Source organism: Lolium perenne, chromosome 7, assembly GCF_019359855.2.
Source record: "Lolium perenne isolate Kyuss_39 chromosome 7, Kyuss_2.0, whole genome shotgun sequence".
In the NCBI taxonomy this organism is placed as follows: Eukaryota; Viridiplantae; Streptophyta; class Magnoliopsida; order Poales; family Poaceae; genus Lolium; species Lolium perenne.
Genome location: NC_067250.2, coordinates 99,666,686 through 99,687,398, shown reverse-complemented (window position 1 = coordinate 99,687,398; position 20,713 = coordinate 99,666,686). Strand labels below are relative to the sequence as shown.

At 45.0% G+C, this 20,713-nt stretch overlaps 2 protein-coding genes across 5 annotated transcripts; one reads left to right on the top strand and one right to left on the bottom strand.

Annotated features, from left to right (window-relative positions):
• The first annotated feature begins 722 nt into the window (after window positions 1–722).
• Window positions 723–6,681, top strand: LOC127316499 (uncharacterized). The gene is made up of 5 exons (XM_051346909.2): window positions 723–855; window positions 2,309–3,284; window positions 3,900–4,172; window positions 4,572–4,663; window positions 5,533–6,681. The coding sequence occupies exons 2-5, from the start codon at window positions 2,334–2,336 to the stop codon at window positions 6,413–6,415; spliced, it is 2,199 nt and encodes a 732-aa protein (XP_051202869.1). The 5' UTR covers window positions 723–855; window positions 2,309–2,333; the 3' UTR covers window positions 6,416–6,681.
• Window positions 6,682–8,488: 1,807 nt separating this feature from the next.
• Window positions 8,489–12,171, bottom strand: LOC127316500 ((+)-neomenthol dehydrogenase). Of its 4 annotated transcripts, none has more exons than XM_051346912.2 (6): window positions 11,957–12,171; window positions 11,327–11,424; window positions 9,909–10,152; window positions 9,717–9,785; window positions 9,278–9,397; window positions 8,489–9,077 (listed from the first exon to the last, which is right to left on the bottom strand). In XM_051346912.2, exons 2-6 carry the CDS (start codon window positions 11,359–11,361, stop codon window positions 8,724–8,726), a joined length of 822 nt encoding a protein of 273 aa, XP_051202872.1. In that variant the 5' UTR covers window positions 11,362–11,424; window positions 11,957–12,171; the 3' UTR covers window positions 8,489–8,723. The 4 variants fall into 4 exon arrangements, with proteins under 4 accessions (XP_051202872.1, XP_051202871.1, XP_051202870.1 ...); XM_051346911.2 differs by having other exon boundaries at window positions 8,489–9,104; window positions 11,957–12,169; XM_051346910.2 differs by having other exon boundaries at window positions 8,489–9,104; window positions 9,194–9,397; window positions 11,957–12,168.
• Between the last annotated feature and the right edge of the window lie 8,542 nt (window positions 12,172–20,713).

The following is a 20,713-nucleotide window of genomic DNA, read 5'->3' as shown; positions in this document are numbered from 1 at the left end:
GTCGCCCGTCGAAAACCGTATATGTAGGTCTCTCGACGACAGAGAGCGCCGGTTGCTCTTCCCCGGAGTTCGTGCTCCATTACGGCGGTTCTCGCATCGAGGCCACTTCGACCGTTCCCGACGAGTCGTTCCGGCTCTCCAGTCCACTTCGCGACGGTTCAATGCGTCGAGGGAACTCCGACGATTGCCCTTCCCGGTGACTGCGCCGTCGCTATGCACGCGGTGGGTGCGCGTCCATGGGCTCGCGGCTGGGAAAATGGGCCTCCCCAGGCCAAAAACTACATCCATCCGGCGCTAAATTTCGCCGGATTTGGGCGTGGGGAGCCCAAACGAGTGGGGATGCTCTATACCCATGCACGTCCGCTTTGCCTCACGGAAAGCGACGCCTCACCGTAGTAACGGCACCCGCTGACTCCTGGGTCCCACCCTACGATGCCGTAGGCGCGGAGTGCTTTTCCACACTACAGTGCTCCAGTACTGCCTCGCTCCCTCTTTCTCTGTGCCCGCTGCTGCTACTGCTGGCTGCCCGCGTGCGCTCGGCTCAAAGAAGTCAGTCGTCTTCCTCACATGTTTTGAGGGAGAGCTGCGAGGGCCAACGGGCGGGATTCCTGGATGTGACAGGCCAAGGTGCGAGGTTTGCTGATCAGAGGGGAAGCAGAGCAGGCCGCCGTCTCTCCTCGTATAGGCCTGCTGCGGACGGCGGAAGCAGGCAGCACGCACGGGAAGAATCAATCAATCGACCGTCTTCTCCGCCCACGCTCCCCTCTTCCTCTTCACGGGAAGCCTGACACGGAGGAGCCGGGCAGTTGGCCTCGTCTGCCTCACGGGATTCATTCACCAGGCTTCCCTCGACAGGTGAGCACACGTCTTCTCCTCTTCCTCGCCCGCCTCCTCTGCTCCGCTTCTTCTCCCAAGCAGAAGCCGGATTAAGCTTGAGCTGTAACTTGAGTTGTGAGGAACTCCTCTTTTTCTTCCGTCCTTCCTTCTCTAATTAGTTCCTCCATTCACCTTTGTTTTTTCCCTCTTCCGTCCTCCCCTGAAGCTCAGCTGGTATGTAAGGTGGTTGACCACTGGTTTGTTGCCAAGCTAGTTCTACATGTTAGAGATACTAACAGCGCACATTTGTAATGCCCATTGCTTCTCGTGCTACTCTGCTTTGCTCAGTGGCAAGTATGAACAAGAGAAGCTTTGCTCCAGATTCCCTTTCATTTCCAACCCTGTCTTTTACATTTGTTCATATGCACTTGTGGGTTGGCATAGGATAGGGCCACTTGCCCACTTTGACCCCGTTTGGATCTGCTCATTGATGCTCCTGTTTCTCTTCCGGCTAAACCAATTATAAATCCTCTCCGAGAAACAACACCGTCCCTACTCTCAACCCCTCACGGCCGTACCCCTTGCCGCCACCATTGTTGGCCTTCCCATGCTGATTTACTGACCTTCAATTAGTAATGCTGGGTCGGTAGGTACTCCTCGGTCCCATGAAACATGTCTGAGATTTGTCTCAATTCAGAGTCTAAGATTTGTCTAAACTCAGACTATGTTTAGATACATCTGAATTTAGACGAGTAAGACGGAGGGCGTACACTTCTCTTCACCTTTTTGCCTGCACTTAGATTGTTCTAGCTAACTTTTGTGTCTCTCCATTTTTCTGTGCTTTCCCGGTTCAGAAAATGACAGCGGATAATTTGTCTTTCTACTGTCCTTAAACATCCTTTCTGTGTCTCTACTGGTTGGCATTTGTGACAGGTGCAGACAGTCCAGTACTTAGAGCAAGTACAATAGAGTCCAGTCAGCTGACTATAAGACATTAAATAATATATTTTAGATGAGTTGGAGGAGAGAGAAGAGGAGAGAGAAGGGAGGTGGGCTACTATGCAATAGTCAAATTTCTTGCGCGTCTTCCTGAGACTCAGTAAGAGTGAAAGGTGGGCCATATATTAGTAAAATACTACATTCTTATAGCCAACTATTGTACATGTTAGCTATATGATGACTACAAATGATATGACATCTTGTTATAGCCAACAGTTGGCTATACTATTGGAATTGCTCTTAGATGTCCCTGCGAGCCTAAAAAGGGTTTGCAGTACAACTTGTTAGCTTGGATTTAAGCCCCCACTAGAAAGCTGTAGCCTTTATTACAGTTGGCTGTTGCAGATCTTTTTTCCCTTTGTTAGGACTAGCCCAGGTCGTCTACCACCGACTCATCATCAATTTCCCTCTTTTCAGTCCCAGTTCACTCCCCAGTCCTTTTTAATCCAATGATGATCGCGGTTGCTGAATCGTGCTGGACAATAATGTGCAGGTGATGCGCGTTGGGAGCTGCACCAATGGCGTCGCTCGTGCCCGGGGTCCTCCTCAAGCTCCTTCAGCACATGAACAGCGAGGTGAAGGTCGCGGGAGAGCACCGCTCGTCGCTTCTCCAGGTGGTCAGCATTGTCCCCGCGCTCGCCGGGAGCGACCTTTTCACCAACCAGGGCTTCTACCTCAAGGTGTCCGACTCATCGCACGCCACCTACGTTTCCCTGCCGGAGGACCAGCATGATCTCATATTGAGCGACACGATTCAGCTGGGGCAGTTTATCCATGTGGACCGTCTCGAGGCCGCCACACCAGTGCCAATCTTGAGGGGGGTCAGGCCGGTTCCAGGCAGGCATGCCTGCGTTGGCAGTCCCGAGGACCTTGTGATGACTAGCTCCTCCAGTTTCCTTGGCGCCAAGAAGGCGCAGCCATCGGTCAATGGCTCCAAGGATGCCGGCGCTCTGTCACTGGAGAAAGAGCAGAGCAAGCTGCAGAAGATAAACGCTTCTGTGAAAAGCAACGGGGCCGAAAGCAAGAAACCGCAGCTGACCAAGTCAAACTCTTCGCTCTCGAAACAAGCGCTGGCTAGCCTTTTCGATAAGAAGGAAGCGGTTAGCTCAAAGGTGAGGCCGAACATTGCTAGGTCGACACCTTCATCGCCTACCAGCGTCCGTTCTCTGCCTGCATCGTTTGAAAGTCTGCCAAATGATATGAAGCTGAGAGCAAAAGCGAAAGGAGCAGACAAGTCATCGCCATCTAAGTTATCCTTGTTAGAAAAGGCTGCTTCTGTGCTGAAGGTTACTACAGCAGGGAGGAAGTCCTCTGCAGGTAACTTGCTTAGCAATACTCTCTTAAGTATTGAGTCGGGACCAAAGGCGTTGAGAAGAAGCTGGGAAGGGAAGGCGGATACGAAAAGCAAAGGCAATTCAGATTCAAAGGTGGCCAAGCCTGACAGGAAGCCCGAGAATAGGAGCACATCGGTATGCTAACTATGCTTGTCATTTATATGGGTAATTCTTTTTCCTATAACTCGCACGAGGTCTGCGTGTCTATATATTAATATAGGTAGAAGTTTGTTACATCTCATCCCCCTCACACACACACGATTGCCGGGCTACTCTCGCTAGTCTACCTCTACCTCCACCACATAAATTCCAATCCCTGAAGGTTGCCTCGAACTTGCCTGCCACTAGGCACTAGCCAAGGGGAGCCAGCCTCCTGGTCGAACACTCGGTTGTTCCTTTCTAACTATATTAGCCACTCCGTAGATTTGCTGCCACTGGCCTCTAGCAGCCTTCCCACCATTCAAGAATTGGATCTGTAGGGTTTGACGTTAGGTGCTGAAATCCAATCCAGCTCAGCATATAGAACCACACTTCTCTGTCTAGGACATTGGGTTAGGAGGTGGGCAATGTTTTCCTGAGCTTGTGCACACAAGGGGCAGCTGGCTTGATGAGGGAGACCTCTACGCGCGTTGTGTTTAATTCATGCCAAGCATTGACCACCATAGAATCTACATTTTGGGAACTTTGTATATCACAATGATGCTTAAACTTGTTTTGATTCAACCAAACTTGTTGTTTCTTTGTGATCAGACTCCTAGACGAAAACCACCAGCAGATGAGAAGCTCTCACACAAGGATGACACTAAGATTCAGACTCCTCCAAGGAAGAGCACATCAAGTGCTCTCTCAGATGATTCTGACAGAACAATCAATAAGTATCTTTCTCCTATAAGGCGGTCGTCAGGGGTTTTGAGCAACACCAATATGACAAATTTAGTGAAGATTGCTGCAAATAACAAAAAGCTAACCGATCCAAGCACTTCATGGACATCGCTTCCTCCACCACTTGCTAAGTTAGGAAAGGTATGGCTAGTTAGCTAGCTCATTGACATGATCACTAACTTGTTAATACATGTCATGTCCAGTTCTAACGTTTTGGCACCATAACGAGTTGAGCATTCTTTTTTTAATGGTTATCAACTGAATTAATAAATAGGGTCTGCTACACTTTCCATCAGATATGTGAAAATTCAAGTATACGTAAACTCCTGGAATGATTACCAGCTGGGGCCCTATATTGTTGTTGTTGTAAATATTTTGATCCATTCCTTTAGCCTATTGACTGAAGCAAATATAGAATGGCCCGCTAACAATGTACCATATTTTCCCAGGAGGGGATGATAAGATACCAGTTTAGCTGTGGTAATTAAGTGCTTTATGTTATATATTGGTGCTTCATGATTTCATTTTATTTTGTTACAGGAGCTTACCAAGTACAGGGATGCGGCACAAATGGCTGCAGTTGAAGCCATACAAGAAGCTTCTGCTGCAGAGAGCTTGCTTCGATGTTTAAGGTAATTTTTATCGCCTTATTACATAATTTATTTAGTTTATGATGCCTATAATTAACAACACTTCATGGCATTGCCAACTCAACTGCCTTCAAGATTCTATCAGCCAATGACCTTGAGTTATTCCTCCTGCTAAGACTTGCAGTACCTCAATTTATCTTAATTCTAAGTTTCCAACTACCACGTTTTTTTAGACTTGCACCTAATGATAGCTTTTATTCAGTAAATTGTACATGTTTGAAAATCTTTAGATGTACTCCGCTTTAGCTCTTCATTTCCTTTCAACTTTCGAGTATGCAAAATTCAGCAACTGGTGGGAAAGCATCTAAATTTCACATGGCTTCTATTCTTATAATCGTTTGACAGCCTTGATAGTTGATGCTTCTCTTGATGTTTATCTCACATGGTTCCTGAAATAATTGACACATTCCAAATGCCTTGGCTCTAGCTGGCTTGCATGATGCAATGATGCTATCAACCATCTTGGCTGGTTCCCTCACCTTTTGACACATACACGGACTTGTGATTATTTCCGCACATGTCTGGAGTTTACACTTCACATGTTCTTGTCGCAGCAAGCTTGGTTCTGCCAGTGTTCATCTTCACTCAATGTGTGCTGATTATTGTTCATACTGCCAAACTAGAAGTACGTCCTACTTGTACTTGCTACTGCAATGTGTCCTCTAGAAACACTATTAATACTTTTGAAAGCATGCATTGTAGTGTCTTATTCAGCTCCCAGTTCTGCTCAACTAATAGTTTTACTGTAACATTATAATAATTTATTTAGAATGTGAATTATCAACCACGTAACAGTAATGCAGTAAGAACTTATTACCTATATTGACATTGTTGTCTGGTGATCTGAGCAGCTCGTACGCGGAGGTGAGCTCGACGGCGGAGGAGCAGAACCCGCAGCTAGCCGTGGAACAGTTCCTTGCTCTGCATTCAGCCATGTCGCGTGCCACAGTCGTTGCCGACTCGCTAGCCAAGGCAGCTGCCTCAGCCTCTACGGCGACCTCACCAGATCAATCAACAGTGGGCGAATCCGCAAGCATTGATGAAGAGTCTCTTGCCATCGCGGCGGAGCGCCGACGCCGTGCAGCCTCCTGGGTGGGCGCCGGTCTCGCCACTGACCTCTCCGCCTTCTCCCTCTACAACCTCAGACCGACCCCCGCCAATGCGGCCTCCCCTCTGGCCGTCGTTCTCGTCGATGAGTCGGCGAAGCCGGCGGCAGTGAAAGCATCACCGCCAGCCAAGTCGCGGCTGTCGCCCGCGAAGGGGAAGGTGAGGGCGGGCGCTGTCACGGCAGTAACGGCAGCGGCCGCGCCTCCGCCGGATTGGGAGAGAGGAGGCGGCGCGGAGGAGAGGGGCGAGCTCGCGAGGCGGCTCGGGGAGGAGTCGAGGCGGTGGTTCCTGTCGTTCGTGGAGCGGTTCCTGGATGCGGACGTGGCGGCGGCGGCGCCGTGGGACCGCGACCGTGCTGCCAGGATGCTCCCGCAGCTGAAGCGTGTCAACGACTGGCTAAGCGAGATCGGGAGGCCGCCGGTGGTGGAACCGCCGGCTCCGCCCACCGACGCGGGCGGCGAGGAGCCCGTCGCCAATGCGGCCCCTGCCGCTGCGTCCAACGGCGTACCGGAGGAGACGATAGAGCGGCTAAGGAAGAAGATCTACGAATACCTCCTCACCAACGTCGACTCGGCCGCCGCCGTGCTCGGCGAGTCGTCGCCGGCGGCGAACGGGAGGAAGGGGTGACGTGGGCTTTAAATTTCATGACGGTACTAAGGAGGTTTTTGTTGGGCTTGCCTTTTAGAAGTTGAGGAATTTGGTTGGGCCAAGAAAGAAATGTGTATTTTTTGTATTTCCTTCGCGTTTTTATCAGGTAGAAAGAGAAGTGGAGAAAGTGTATGGTGTAAAACGAAAATGTTCTCGTTCATGCATGCAGAAGAATGTGTCATGGAAAGTTCTGTAAAAAAAAGGAGTGTTTCATGGAAAGTTCTTTAAAAAATGTGTAAAATGAAAATGTGTCATGGAAAGTTTTGTAAAAAAAAAAGAATGTGCAAAATGAAAATCTTCTCGTTCATATACAATGTTGACGGTCATCGTCACAATGACCTCCATCATCATGGTGTTGATGGTCTTCATTGTGGCCACGATCATCATTGCAACCACGATAACCACCGCCACGAGTGTGAGAGTTGCGCTCATCAGCGCGACCACGTTGAGATACGTTGGTGGAGGAGCTGAACGTGCCGGTGTCCTAGCCCCTCTCGGAGAGTATGTTCTGGCGCATATCATGAGCACAAATTTGACCAAAGAGATCATCAAGAGTTGTATTGGGTTCGCATTGACGGAGGACACGAGAGAATTGTAGGAGCCGTTGAGTCCATGAGGATATAGCAAAACATCTCATCTTCTTCAACGGGATTTCCAATGGTGGCGAGCTCCGAGAAGAATCCTTTCATCTTGGCGAAAAATTGTCCATGGTCATATCATTCTTATTTGTATGGTTGAGAGCACCTCACAAATGATTGGTCTTCCTCCGTGTCACCGAGGTAAACATGTTGGTGATGACAGTCCAAACCTCGGTGGTGGTCTCAAGGCCAACAACATGGGCGAGAATTTCTTGCGACAACGAGTTAACAATGAACCCTTGCACCGTAGCATCCGAGCGAACCACGCAGTGTAGGCAAGATTCAGGATTGTGGTCTTCTTGTTGTTTGCATCCTCAACCTCTAGAGTTTTTGCCGGTGCAATGTCGGTACCATCGAGCAAGCCGAGGACCTGAGAAACACGAAGGGGTTGGAAGACTAGGGCCTCCCAAAAGAGAAAGTTTGCCCTAGTCACTTTTTGGGAGGGAGGGGATCCGAGCAGGCTAGACAGGGGCATCGACGATGAGGAGGATGCCATGGCTGCTGAGGGAGATCGGTTCTTGGTCTTTTGATTTTGTTTTTTTGTTGTGTGTGCTCCAGGATTTTAGGCGGCTGCTAGGTCACATAAGAGGTTCGCTCTGATACCATATTAGCGTAGGTGGAAACGATACACTCTCGGACTCGTGGTTCGTGTTTATATAGGGTGGGAAATTAAAGCTCAAGCGTGGGATTACAAGGGGATACTGTATAGGACAGAGTACTACTCTATGCCTATACGGTATGCTCCCCGGTGGCGGTCATGACAATGACGATGTTTCTTGATTTTATCATATGTTGATTGCACTTACTTGTGCTCGTGAGGTTGCTACTTATATTTTATGACTGCGTATACATTTATTTGAGCCGAAAACTATAAATTAAGTTAAACCTAGAAACTATTGTTGTTGATATCTATTTGTAATTGCACACATCTTGAGGTATGACAGCGAACATTACTCCGAAACAAATGCCCTAAACTCACACCGTAAAAGTTTTATGGTCCAAGTTTACCGGATCTGTTCCAGCGGTGCCCACATGGTTCCTTAAAACATTTTGTATCCTTAAAAGGGATACCAAGTTTTAAGGGATCATCTCGTAAAGATTGTCGGAGCGCCAACTTTCAAGTAGAGTATCAAACTCTGCACTTCCGGTGCCACAAGATTGTGAGGAATACGTCGAAGAAAATAATGACTATTTTGAAACTCAAACTCTTACAAATTCAACGGTGCAAGTTTAAGTTTTGTTCACATTTTACTCTGAGAAAGTGTGGAGTTTCCATTTTTTTGCGACCCACCATATATAACGTAAAGAATCAAAAATACATATATACACTCACCCTATGAACGGACGCACACCGTACACCTATGAGTGCCTCCAAAAACTGAGTCGAAAAAAAATGATCTGATGGATATTGAGATTGACAAACATACAAGCATTGTGAAAAGCGGCATGTGCACTTATCCTTACATTAGTTTGGCAATAGTGCCCTAATGAATTTAGCAATGTACAGTTTTCTTAAATGACATTATACACGAATTTGAAAGCCTACATGAATATCCTCATCCAGGGCTGAATAAACTTATTCTTCCATCCACAAGACCACCACAACAACAACAACTAGAAGATTGAAATTTGAAAATGCCCGACCAGTATCATAGGAACGATGCCTGCTGGCCCTCCTGGAAGTAGGCACCGGTCAGCTCGCCGTCCGGCAGCAAAGCGACCTTCACGATGTTGCGCGCACCTTCCTCGGGCGTAAGGAGACCCGTGTTGAGGGTCATGTCGGTGCTGGTGAAGCCGGGGTCTGCGCAGTTGACACACAGCGCCGGATGCCTCCTAGCGAGGATCCTCGAGTAGGCGTTCATGGCGGCCTTGGCCACCTTGTACGCCGGGAACTCGGCCGGCCATCCGCGCACTTGCACTCGGCCGGCCTCAAAGTCCTTGAGGAACATATCCAGCAGCTCGTCCAGCCTCTTCTCGGTCAGCTGGTCGATGTCGTTCAGCTCCTGCGTTAGCTCCTCGTTTCTGAATTGCTGCATTTGCCAAGGAAAAATATATACATACAGCTGTGTGGAAATCTTTGGATGCTGCGGTAGGGAGTGTGATCGATGGAATTTATTACCCTTAGCAACCCAACGCTAGAGGAGACATTGACGATTCTGCTGTCAGGGGAGCACTGGAGCAGGGGCAAGAGAGCTTCTGTTACCTGCTTTGTGCCGTAGTAGTTCGTCTCCAGGCACTGCTTTGTGGCTTGGTATGTCTCGCGGCAGTTTTTCAACAGCCATTCAAGTCTCTGGTTCCTGTCCATGCCGTCGAACTGCTGCACCTACGGATGAATCAAATTTGTTCAACTAGTTATTATTCATCACGCATGTAGAAGTTTTCAGGCAGAACAAACTGAAACTGATTGGTCAAAACTCAAAACATGGCATGTTGGTGCCAGATCAAACTTGCTCCTACATGCGCCCCTAAAACTGAATTTCAACGCATCTAAAAGAAAAACTACATTGCAACGTCGAGTTTAGCAGTAGAACAGTAGCTGCTTAGAGTATTAGCATTGAAACACTCGTAAGCACATGTCAGAATGGAAATCTGTCAGGGCATGTTTAAATGGCGATGTTTCTCGCGCACACATCTCATCTTACCTTTCTGTCGACGGGTATTGAACCAAAAACTGGAGGACGCTCAGTTCCACCAATTGCGGCATTGTTCACCTATGAAAAAACATCAACAATTGAGCACCGTAAAACGCGAACAGCAAAAGGAAGCACAGACAATGAAAAACTTGCTATCTTAATGAAGTTCGGCCTCAGGCCCTTCGACAATGAAAAACTTGCCAGGATGTCGAGCCTCTCGAAACGATTCTTCAAGAAGTCAGCCAACCGAGCGATGCTCAAGGCATCCGTGATGTGTAGCTGATGAAAAGTAACGTCGGAGAACCCCAGACGTTTGAGCTCCTCGACGGCAGACGTTCCCCTGGCTTGGTCCCTAGCAGTCAAAACGACGGTGATGCCGTTGCTCGCCAGTTGCTTGCACACCTCTAGCCCGATCCCTTTGTTTCCGCCGGTGACTAGAGCAATCCTAGCAGCGGAAGGATATCATTTTTTTTTTTTTTTTTTGAACAAAGGGCAGGGTCTAGAGGACCCCAGATGCTGCATTAGATGACAAAAGCGGTGGGTACAAATTGCAGCCAGGAACTTACAAGAAATAACCCTCTAAAGCAGTCCTGGCACTTTACGAAAAGAACCCTGGAAAAAAAACAGAAAATGAGATCCAGTCCTGGTTCCTCTCCACCGTCAGCGAGATTCCAACTCCGGCCTCCTTCAACCGCCCGCGGGGAACACATCACTTCGCAGCCAGGAGGAGCATAGCGCCGGCAGGAGACTCGATCGAAGACCTCCACACAGGAGGTTGTTGTGCCGTGAACACAGCGACTTGAGCGGCAAACTCCGCAGATCATGGCGACTAGCACGTCAACCATGTGATGAGCACGATGAAGCAGCACGACGACCTGCTTTACCCCCGCAGCAACAGCAAAGCTTCCGCCCTCTCCCTCGCCGCCACGGCCGGTCGAGAGAAGCGGGAACAACACCGTAGCACCAGGAGCAGAGCAGGGGCGAAAACGACGCTTATTCCGGGCGTCCGTCGCTGGAGCATGACGAGGCCCCTTCCACCACGAAAGAAGGCCTAAAATCTGCAGCAACATCCATCCAACACCGCGCCAGAGCGATTGGATGAAGAGAACACCCAACCAACCTTCCGAGCTGATGAAGGCCGAACCATTTCTCCCCTCCCCCTCGCCGCCACGGCCGGCCAGAAGAGGATGAAGCAGTACAGCAACCCAGTAGCACAGAAGATGGCCCCAGGCCTTATTGTTGGAGATCCAAGAGGAAAGATGAGGCGCCTCCCACTCGCACCACCCAAGCAGGACGACGGCGACCCCAACCCTCAAGACGGACGAGATCCGGCCAGAGAGACCTCGCCACCTACTCCAAAACGCCATTACGGACAAACAAAAGCAAAGAACTACCCCTAAAACTAATCCGGCGCTACTCGTCGGCCAACTCCAACCGGCTAATCCGGTGGAGAGGCACCGGAGAGCCCGGTGGACAGAGGGAGCACTCGAGTTTTACTGTAGAGAGCTTAGAGACGAAAGGGGAGAGAAAGGGGACCTTCGCGGAAGGATATCATGGGTCTGGCATACAAAATTCTGAGACTATTTGAAAGAAGAAAATTACAGAGATAAGATAAGCACCTTGAGTTTGGAGAGCTTGACATGGCTCCTTCCATGGGCAGGCAGCCTGAACTCGAACAATCACCTGCTCTGCTCGGCAGTTGGTGTTGGTGACAACTCTGTAGATAAACGACGGTTGTTATTCCTTGCACATTTCAAGGTAGTAGGTTCTAATGAAAATTGACAAGCGATGGGGAAATGGCGACAGCCTAAACTACAAGCTCCCCTAGGCCTTGTTTGTAGTACTGGTGTACTTTTAGGAATTGGTGGAGATATTCTCCACCAAATCCCAAATTCTCATGGCTTTCTTAGAAACTTGGGTATGAATAAAATTTTCATTTTTAAAAAACAAAGTGTAATAGCTTAGCGTTAAATTTGTAACTACGCCGATGTCAGTGAAGATACAAACTGCTGAAACAAGCTTACATGCAAGAACCACGCACATACACACACATACAAACAAAGATCATGATTGCTAAGAAGCAAAACTAAATCCCCATTGAATATCATCCCCCACAGAACTTCTAGCAGACTAGCACCAAACAAGTCCTTAAAACTTCTCCCTATCTCTGTGAATTGAACTACAGATTCATGTAGTAGGAGGAAAGGAGGAGAGAAGTTTTTTCTCGATAAAGAGGAGGAGAGAAGTACACGTTGCCCTTGGAGGTTTAGATCCCCGGCAAGGAAGATTGGAAGACCGGACGCCGCCGCAGGTCCTCGATCGCCGGCTCGCCGGACCCAGATTCCCACGCAGGTCGCAGCGTCGCTGGGAGGAGGTTGGTGTCAGACTGTCTGTCAGGTGAGCTTAGAGATGTGAAGTGGGTGATTGGAGCTCCGGGCCACGCCATTACCACGATGGTCGGATTAGTCATTGCGACACGACCGAGAGGTACGTACACGCCTCGCCTTCACGCACGGCACCGCTTCTTCTTTTTGTCATTTTGCCATTTCCGTTGCTTTTTTGAGATGCCATCTCCGTTGCTACCCTATGAACCAGTTTGCTCTTTTTCTTAACACAAGTCGGGGCAACTTTATTCCTCCGAGGGTTTCTAATCATTTATTTGGTCCACTAAATAAAACTGGTTCCTAGCCGAACCTCTAAAACTCAACTCTTAAAAAAACTAGTTGAATGCCCGTGCGTTGCCACGGTCACTAATTTTCTTTGTCTCGCGCGCAAGAGTAAGTATTTCATATGAAAATTTAAGGATGGCTAAATGATATCCCAAACATATTAAGATTTAAGTTAGTTTGAAATGTATTTAAATAAAAGCTTATATGCGTACAAAGAGAGGACCCATCCAATTATCTGTTATTAACAAAGAACTACTCACTTCCTTTTGACATAATAAGCATGATCACTTAATACAAAAAAGAAAGAAAACCACATGGCTTAGTGTGAGTTGGAGTTTTCTTCTAGAGGATATATGAACTAACTTTGGTTTGGCAACTGTTCCGCTACCCTGAGCAAAACCAATATATATGAGCTACGCTGAGCAAAAGCAATATAGGCTTCCCCTATGATCAGACATCTTTATAGAACTGTAAGATCTCAAGAGATCATGTTATGCTGACAATAGTTCTCTCAAAACATGGATCGGAACCTAGTCTTATTAATGTCAACATAGACAATGAAGGTTGGCTTCTAGAATGGCAATCTTATTTTTTCCGCTTTGGTACGTAGAACTCATTATTTTCAATGGATTCAGCAGAAAGCATGTTTTATGATTCAAAAAAACATATTGTATTTATGTGTACCGCTACATCTCTTATCATCTAGGATGGGCATGCATACAAAAGGATTGCGGGTAGAAAACCGAATTTTCAAAGCTCATGCATATCACAAGTGTTGATCATAGTATCTCATTTCAAATCTGAAACTTGAACTTCCTTATCTTCTAAAACAATTTCTATGAAGCACTTGACGAACAATAATTTATCTTCCTTCTAGAGGAGAAAATTTAAAAATAAAATAGCAAGAATTATTAAAAACATATAAAATATGATTTTAGAAACCAGGAGCAATTAACTCGAATGCCTGGTGTGTCAGGAGGATGGGTAGTCACCCTCATCTCTGCCCCTAGATGGTGTTTAGTCTGCAAGAGAAGTCCACCAACATAGCATTAACCTCCTCCAGCGGTGTTGGAGAGGTAAAGGTATGTGCAAAACTTTAGGTCGATCAATAAATTAATGTCATTCCACATATCCTAGCCGTTGATGCACCAAAAATTGACAAAAGAAAATATTAAAGTCAAATCATAATAACTCTAAATCTTACTTACAAATCTTGCAACGGCTGCTATAAACTTCCGTGATTCACGTGCAAACAACCCATCATATAACCCGTCAACCAAACCAAATTGATCCATTCCTGAATGTCTGTTTTGATTATGCACACCAATTAAAATATTGTCGCATTAATTCAACACATATACCTTATAAATTTAAGAGGTTACAAGCTAAATTCGAACATCTTTCAAAAGAGATGTAAAATCTGCAAAAAATACGTATTTTAAGTTAAGGATGCCACATTTATAGAAGTAAGTTTTGGGATAATTGCATGACCACATACTCGGCTTTGGGACGACGCTCAGCAGAGCACTTTGCTTTGTCTCGGTGCCTACCAGGGAGACCTCGTGCCTCAATGCTTTCGACGTGTTCCAAAATTTTCAAGTTGTTCTTCTGCCTACGAGAATGGCAACACAGGTACAATTTAAGAACCAAACGATATGTTAATAAAATCACCAACCAAGATGATGTAGCTCCTGAACCTTGTATTCCGTTATGAAAATCCCATTTAGGGAAAAAAAGAAGATGTAGCTCCAAATCAAGCAAGTAACTAAAGTAAAAGCTTAATGGCTGGAGAAACAAAGCTACACAAAATAAATAAACGACTTCGATATAAATCTTGATTAAAGCCCCACGCAATATGCTACATGTCAAATAACATATATTATTTCTTCAAGAATAACCAAACGGGAGGTGAATGAGAGCTCCACCTCCAAGTGATGCACGCAACTGCATTTCTATGTTACCATGCAAACGGTACTGAGTAGACCTCTTGAATCATGATAACACCAAGTTAGCTACATCAGACCTTCATTAGGTAGTTATTAGATAAATGTGTTTGTGACGTGCACGCGTGCATGTTTGTACCATTGATATCCTTCTTTCAGATTCTTGCTATCCCGTTTTACCAAGTTTCATTGAGAAACATTGTGTTTCAGTTTGAGCAAACACATTGAAACCTAATGATACCTAATGATATCGTGCACATAGTTATTGTATGAGCACACTTCATGTTACATAGAAGAACCAATAGCTCAATCCAAGCAATAATTAGTCAGTATTGTAAAACATTATTCTGCAGTGATGAAATGAATGAAGCTATAATGAATCACTTATATACCAAGAATCTGCCTGTATCACAATGTCGATTTGGTATGAAAAAATCAACCCCACAAGTAGTATGATCTTACCAGAAAGTAATGCATCTTCACTATACAATATTTTCCTTTTCTTTTCTTCATGCCGTTTCATGATCTCAGCATCCAGGGACATGGAGTTCTTCCCTAAAAAACCTTACATGTAGCTAGAGACAGAGATAGATTGTTCCATAAATTGGTGGAGAAGTCCATATGTTTTAGGGGAGCAAACCGTTAGAGGTGAATTTTCCAGAGTCCAGTGCTTGCGGACTGGTGTTCTCGATGCTCCATATCGGCCAATGACAGCAGGGAGGAAGGTCAGGGACGTCGGAGGCGGGAGCATGCCGTTCCTATTTGTGGTCGGTGCAGTGACTCCGCTCCTGGTGGCAACGATTGCTGGGAAGCCTCTCATGACGCTGCTCAGGATTGTATGGCTATCGGTGACGTCTTGGTTCATTGCGAGATCAAAAGGGGAGAGCAGAGAGAAAACATATGACATGGGCTTGTCCGATGGTATAGTTCCTGGGCGGCCAATTGGGCATCACAGGACGCTGTGGTGCGGTACTTTGTTGGCGGCATGTGGTGATGCAAGAAAGCGGCGTTGGGGCGTGGTAGTGGTGCTAAGCTGTGGCCACACCTAAAAATAGGTGCGTTCGCGCCGACTCTGCCCGGTCGCCATTGCGAAACGCGGTTTGGAGCAGCTTATCCACCAGAATAAATCTGCAGAGATGCAAAAACATCACGAACGACAAAACAATTCTTACTCCTTCGTATAGATAAGTGAGGATGAATTTTACCCAATCGGCGATTAAGATGCGATTAAGTTACTAATCGAAAAAGGAAAGTAGAAATCTCCTGATTATAGCGATTGGAGCCCGGTACATAATACTTCCGTGATACGATAGCTTTTCAAGATCACGGTAGCAGAGGATAGCCTGAGAGTTTAGGTGATCAGATAGTGTAGGTCGGTCCGCCGTTTAGCGAGTCAGGGAAATAATTAACCGTGATTACTTTTCAGTTTTTTTTACCCGAAAATTGCTTTCCAAATTAGTTCTTTCATTCTTTCCATGTTTTTTTCAAAATTCCGGCGATGGTAGAAATCCCAAGATTATTGGTACACATAATGTACTTCCATACTTGTTGGTGTGTGCTTTTCATGTTTCTCTTTGAATTGGTGTGGCAACACGCTGATTGCTTTCCATGCATTACTAATGGTTATGTCCTGATTTCTTGTCGTGCGCTGATTACTTCCTTATCTGTACGTCATTTGTAATGCTCCTGATCCTGATTGTAGGTAGATATCTAGCACATGTTTGGAAAGTGCAAGGCGCCTAGGAGGTAGATAGAATCAATGGCTTTCGTTGTATGGGAAGTAAACGTCTCCCGCTTGAATGGATTCTCAGCATATTTATGGGAAGTAAATGGATTCCCGTGATTGATTTCCTATCTTGATTCCTGTTAAATGGACTCCCGAGACGATTTCCGATCTGATTATGTCGTTTGTTTTGGTAAGTATATAACGGATGGCTGGATGGCAAGCGGGAGACTTTTAGTAAGATTGAATGGTCAAGATGTCTCCAATCTTTGACATCAAACATGTTTGATGACGTACCAACTCGAATATAATAGTAAAGATTATGTTTACAAAGCAAATTATTCATAGCCAAACACATGTAAAGATTAAGGTAAAGTAAAAATAGCATGATTAACTTCCTAAAAATCTAAGTTTACAAATTAAATTATTCAAAGCCAAACACACGAAACGATTCAAATGAAGTGGACAGCGGGAAGGGTTCAGATAAAGTAAAAAAGCACAACCATTAAGTGTTGTGGAGGACGGAGGAGGTGAGAAGGCCGCCCGACGGCGTTGACTTGTTGCCGGGCTGTGAGAAGGTCAGCGGAGCTAAGACGGCTAGGTATTGACGGAGCACCGCAGAGGACAAAGATTCTCATGGAACCATGGTCGTCGGTCGCACACCAAGCTCAACTTGGCCGAAGAGCAGTGGTTGGGATTTCGCAAACCTGTCTCGATTCCGGTGCCGCCTAGCATGGTGTTTGGATTTTTTGATGCGGCGATGGCAACAGGTGCCTGATTTCGGTGACTGCAGCAACCAGCGAGCGAAGCAGATTGGAGCAAAATTACGGTGGAGGCTGCGGGGTGTCGATGGAAGCTAATGGTGGCTCCCGGAGACGACGCCGGTGATGATGTGGTGTGTGTTGGGTAGTGCGGTGGCCAGGGGGTCAAAATTTTACTCGGAATGAGCCGCGACTGAGTATATTTGAGGGTTGGACGACGCGGTGAGTAAAAATTATGCTACTCTAAAGACCCTTCAAACGAGATATTTTACTTTTTAAACGATTTTAAGCGATCTGCTACGGATCATACCTGGCCATACATCGGGTCGGGTCGGAAAATCCTGACAGTATAGAACTAGGACCGAGCCCAGCCTTGCATGGCCAAAAGCCTGAAAGGCCCATCAAGCTGTCGGGTCGTGGATTGGGCTTCTTCATTATTCACTATTTTTGGACTACCAGGCCTGACCTAGCCCGGTAGTCATGCCAACATTTTCAGGCTCAGGCTCGGCAATTTCGGGCCGGGCTGGGCGGCCCATGGCCAGATATGTCAGAGATGATCTTAAGCAAAATGAAAGGAATTGCACCGGTTTGTTGGTCTCCAAATTAATTTTCTTAGTTATTCATCTCAGCTTTTGAAAGGAATACACGAAACAATACTTACCCATACACCGGTTCACATGCATAAATAAGAAACATAGCGAAAATTTGGCTAGATAATCGGGAATATGATACATTGATCATAAAAGATGCCAAAAAAATTGAGCCGCAAGAGCAACTTTAGTACGTTGAAATAAATATATTGCCTACTCTCTTTCCAACAGTTTAAACTTTTGATTGAGTTGGCTATTACTTCAAATTTCTATATGTTTCTTAGTCCCAACAGATCTGCATCCGTGCACCATATTGTCTGTGATACTTAATCACTAAGAAACCTATTCGAAGCACGCAATCTAATTGAGGTACTAAGAGCAACTCTAGCAGATCCCACATATTGCCAATATGGGATTTTAACGAGACACCCACTAAACGAAATGGAGCGCTAAGCCATCACCACCATCAAGAACTGGTCCATTTTCAACAAAAAGGATATTTTTACATGAATTTAGAGGTGAAACTTCTCTAAACGAATTACCAATAAAAATGTCCAAACTCAAAAATGCAATAAAAAATGGCTTGTTGAAAAGTTGGCAAAAAGCTCAAGAACCTCATACAAAGAAACACCAAGAAGAAACGAAAATAAGATGATGGAAATTATGCAAAGAGTTAACCTCCCTAAGACGATGTGATCAAGTTACCCAACCGAAAGCCACTCTTGATAGTGTGCGGCTGTCTATCCTATAACCTGGTTTTCCAACAACTACCTTGAGATCCGTAAAAGGAAAATCTTGCAAAGTCATACCTTTAAATAGAGTCCAGGGATCTGCAGGCTTGTATTGGGAATGCCATCCGCTTCCAGCGTGCGGTTGACCGGGCTGCCATCACAATAATCTTGGGTTTGCATATGCTCTAGCATTCATTCTTGTTCTTGGTCTTGCTTGTTCTCCCTAGATCTCACTGCTTCCTTCCTACCTTGCGTATCCTGCTTGATCTTGATGACAATATTTCAAGGTTCATTCAAACCCGAATGATTCACCTGATCATTGTTGCTTCATGAGGACTTGTAGTTTGCTCCTCAATACACCACTATGGGATAACTTCATTAAGGCATGTCCATTGTCACCAAATTGATGGCAAGCTTCAACTCTTCAAGCATATGATGTTCTCGATATGATTATATTCAACTTGTTCTTCTCAACCTTCATGACGATCACCACTTGATGTCATCATGGGCTAATATGGGATCTTACTTTTGATGCATTCCCTTGAAAAGATACCTAACCACATATGCAACACAAAGGCACATATATAATGGGTTATTTCATGAAGCATAAATGACAAATCTTACCATATCACAAGATCTCATGATCTCATGCGGTACATTCTTTATGCATCATGAGTTGATCAACTTGAATCCAATCATCATTCTTAGTCTTGTCCATCATTGTATCTCCTCATGCTCTATCATAATATCTTGAGGTACATAATGAAATGTTTATTTGATTATCTGCTCTAACCCTTGGTCAATCATAGCTCAAATAATGAGTCTATCATGACATTGGCGTAGAGCCATATCTTGAATTCTTCCCTTGGAATCAAACTCTGAAGATATTGATCATATCATATTCTTCTCTTCAAATCGATGATCTTGATGTCAATACTTAAGGTATATCTTTATTTTCATGGAATCCACACTTGAATCTAACACGTGGACTACAAGCATCAATTACCTATAGAATATTCTTTTATATAAAACTCAATGAAAACATTAGTTCATAGGGATTTTTATTAATTATCAAAACCACATAGAGACAATGTACCCTCACAGTATTGCAATTCACTCTATTTATTACTCACCTAATGCAGTAATGTTTTTGATATATGCATGTATAGTCATTGAAACTTGCTCAAACATTCTCACTCACTCACATGTGTTTTTGTTTTGTTAATGTGCATGTGTTGTTTGCATAAAATTGTATTGTTTTTAGCCCAACTTAAAGAACATGATTTTTTGCTCCCAACCATTACTTCTACCATCACAAGAAAAATTGTTTCATTTTCTTAATACATTATGATGGCTCCTACCTTGCCTAACCTTCTTACCTGACGACATTAAGGCATTGTTATGATGTGACATATATTATGTGCCCCTTCTTTGGGTTAGGGGTTGGTAGGATAAGACAACTGAGAGAGACATGATTATGACTCAAGACTTGGCAAAAATATAGTCGTGAGCTGAAAAGTAGGCGGCTTGAGAACCACTTTAGCTCGAATAGAGAAGTCCACTATACATGGACTAGTAAAAGTGCCCGTGCGTTGCAACGGGAGTGGAGAAATATGAAGTCACAAGAAGGCTAGAAAGTAAGTTCTTGTTAGTTCAATCGCAATGTTTCGCACAAACCAACAAGTTTCGGTTTGAGAGAAGCTGTCCCAATGTCATGATTGTCATTTTATGCATTCAAGATGGTTTAGATAGACGCTACATGCAATTCCAACAACTCGTGTTTTGCTTAATAGTAAAATGCCCGTGCTACAGATACATAATTTTTAAAAATGGGGTATTGAATTATGCGTGAGATGGAGTAGTTTATCGAAGCGGTGACATCAAAATACATATAGATCCAAATGACTCCGAACAAAAGGTTCGTTGGCACAAAGCAATAAGCACATGTAGAGATCCATCTATTGAAATGATGGATTTATTTTATAACACATTTCTCCACCCTTGGCCATCCCTTTTATCCTGACCAACGATATATCGAGTGTTTTATGCTCTTGTGGTGCTTCCATGATATGGAACAACATAAGCACATTCTAAAAATATTTTATCAAAAAAGATGTCGGCAATGTGGACTCGAGAAAAAAAAACCTATATAATAACATATGCCAACATTATAGTTTCAAGCAATAAATGAGAAAAAATATATTCAAAAATCACTGAAGCAACATTATACAAAATCTTATCACATGAGATGTGAACCTTTTGTATGTATACTCTCAAATTGCATATACTATCAACACATAAGTAAGCGTGTAAGTGCAACGATCAACTCTTTGTCTCAATCTGTATGTAAAATTTATGAAGCATAGACGCTTCAAAGAAATTCAGTGTACCGTTTTTCATATTACACATGTGCGTACCGTATAGAAAGGCAGACAAAATTTGCAAAATCATGGCGTAGCTGCAAACAGCTAAGAGAGAGAGAGACACACCATCATATTACAGTCATTAGCTTACAATCTCTCAGTACAACTTTTTTTTAGGGATGTCTCCTACAATCCTACTTCTATCATATCGTTAAACCCTCTCTCC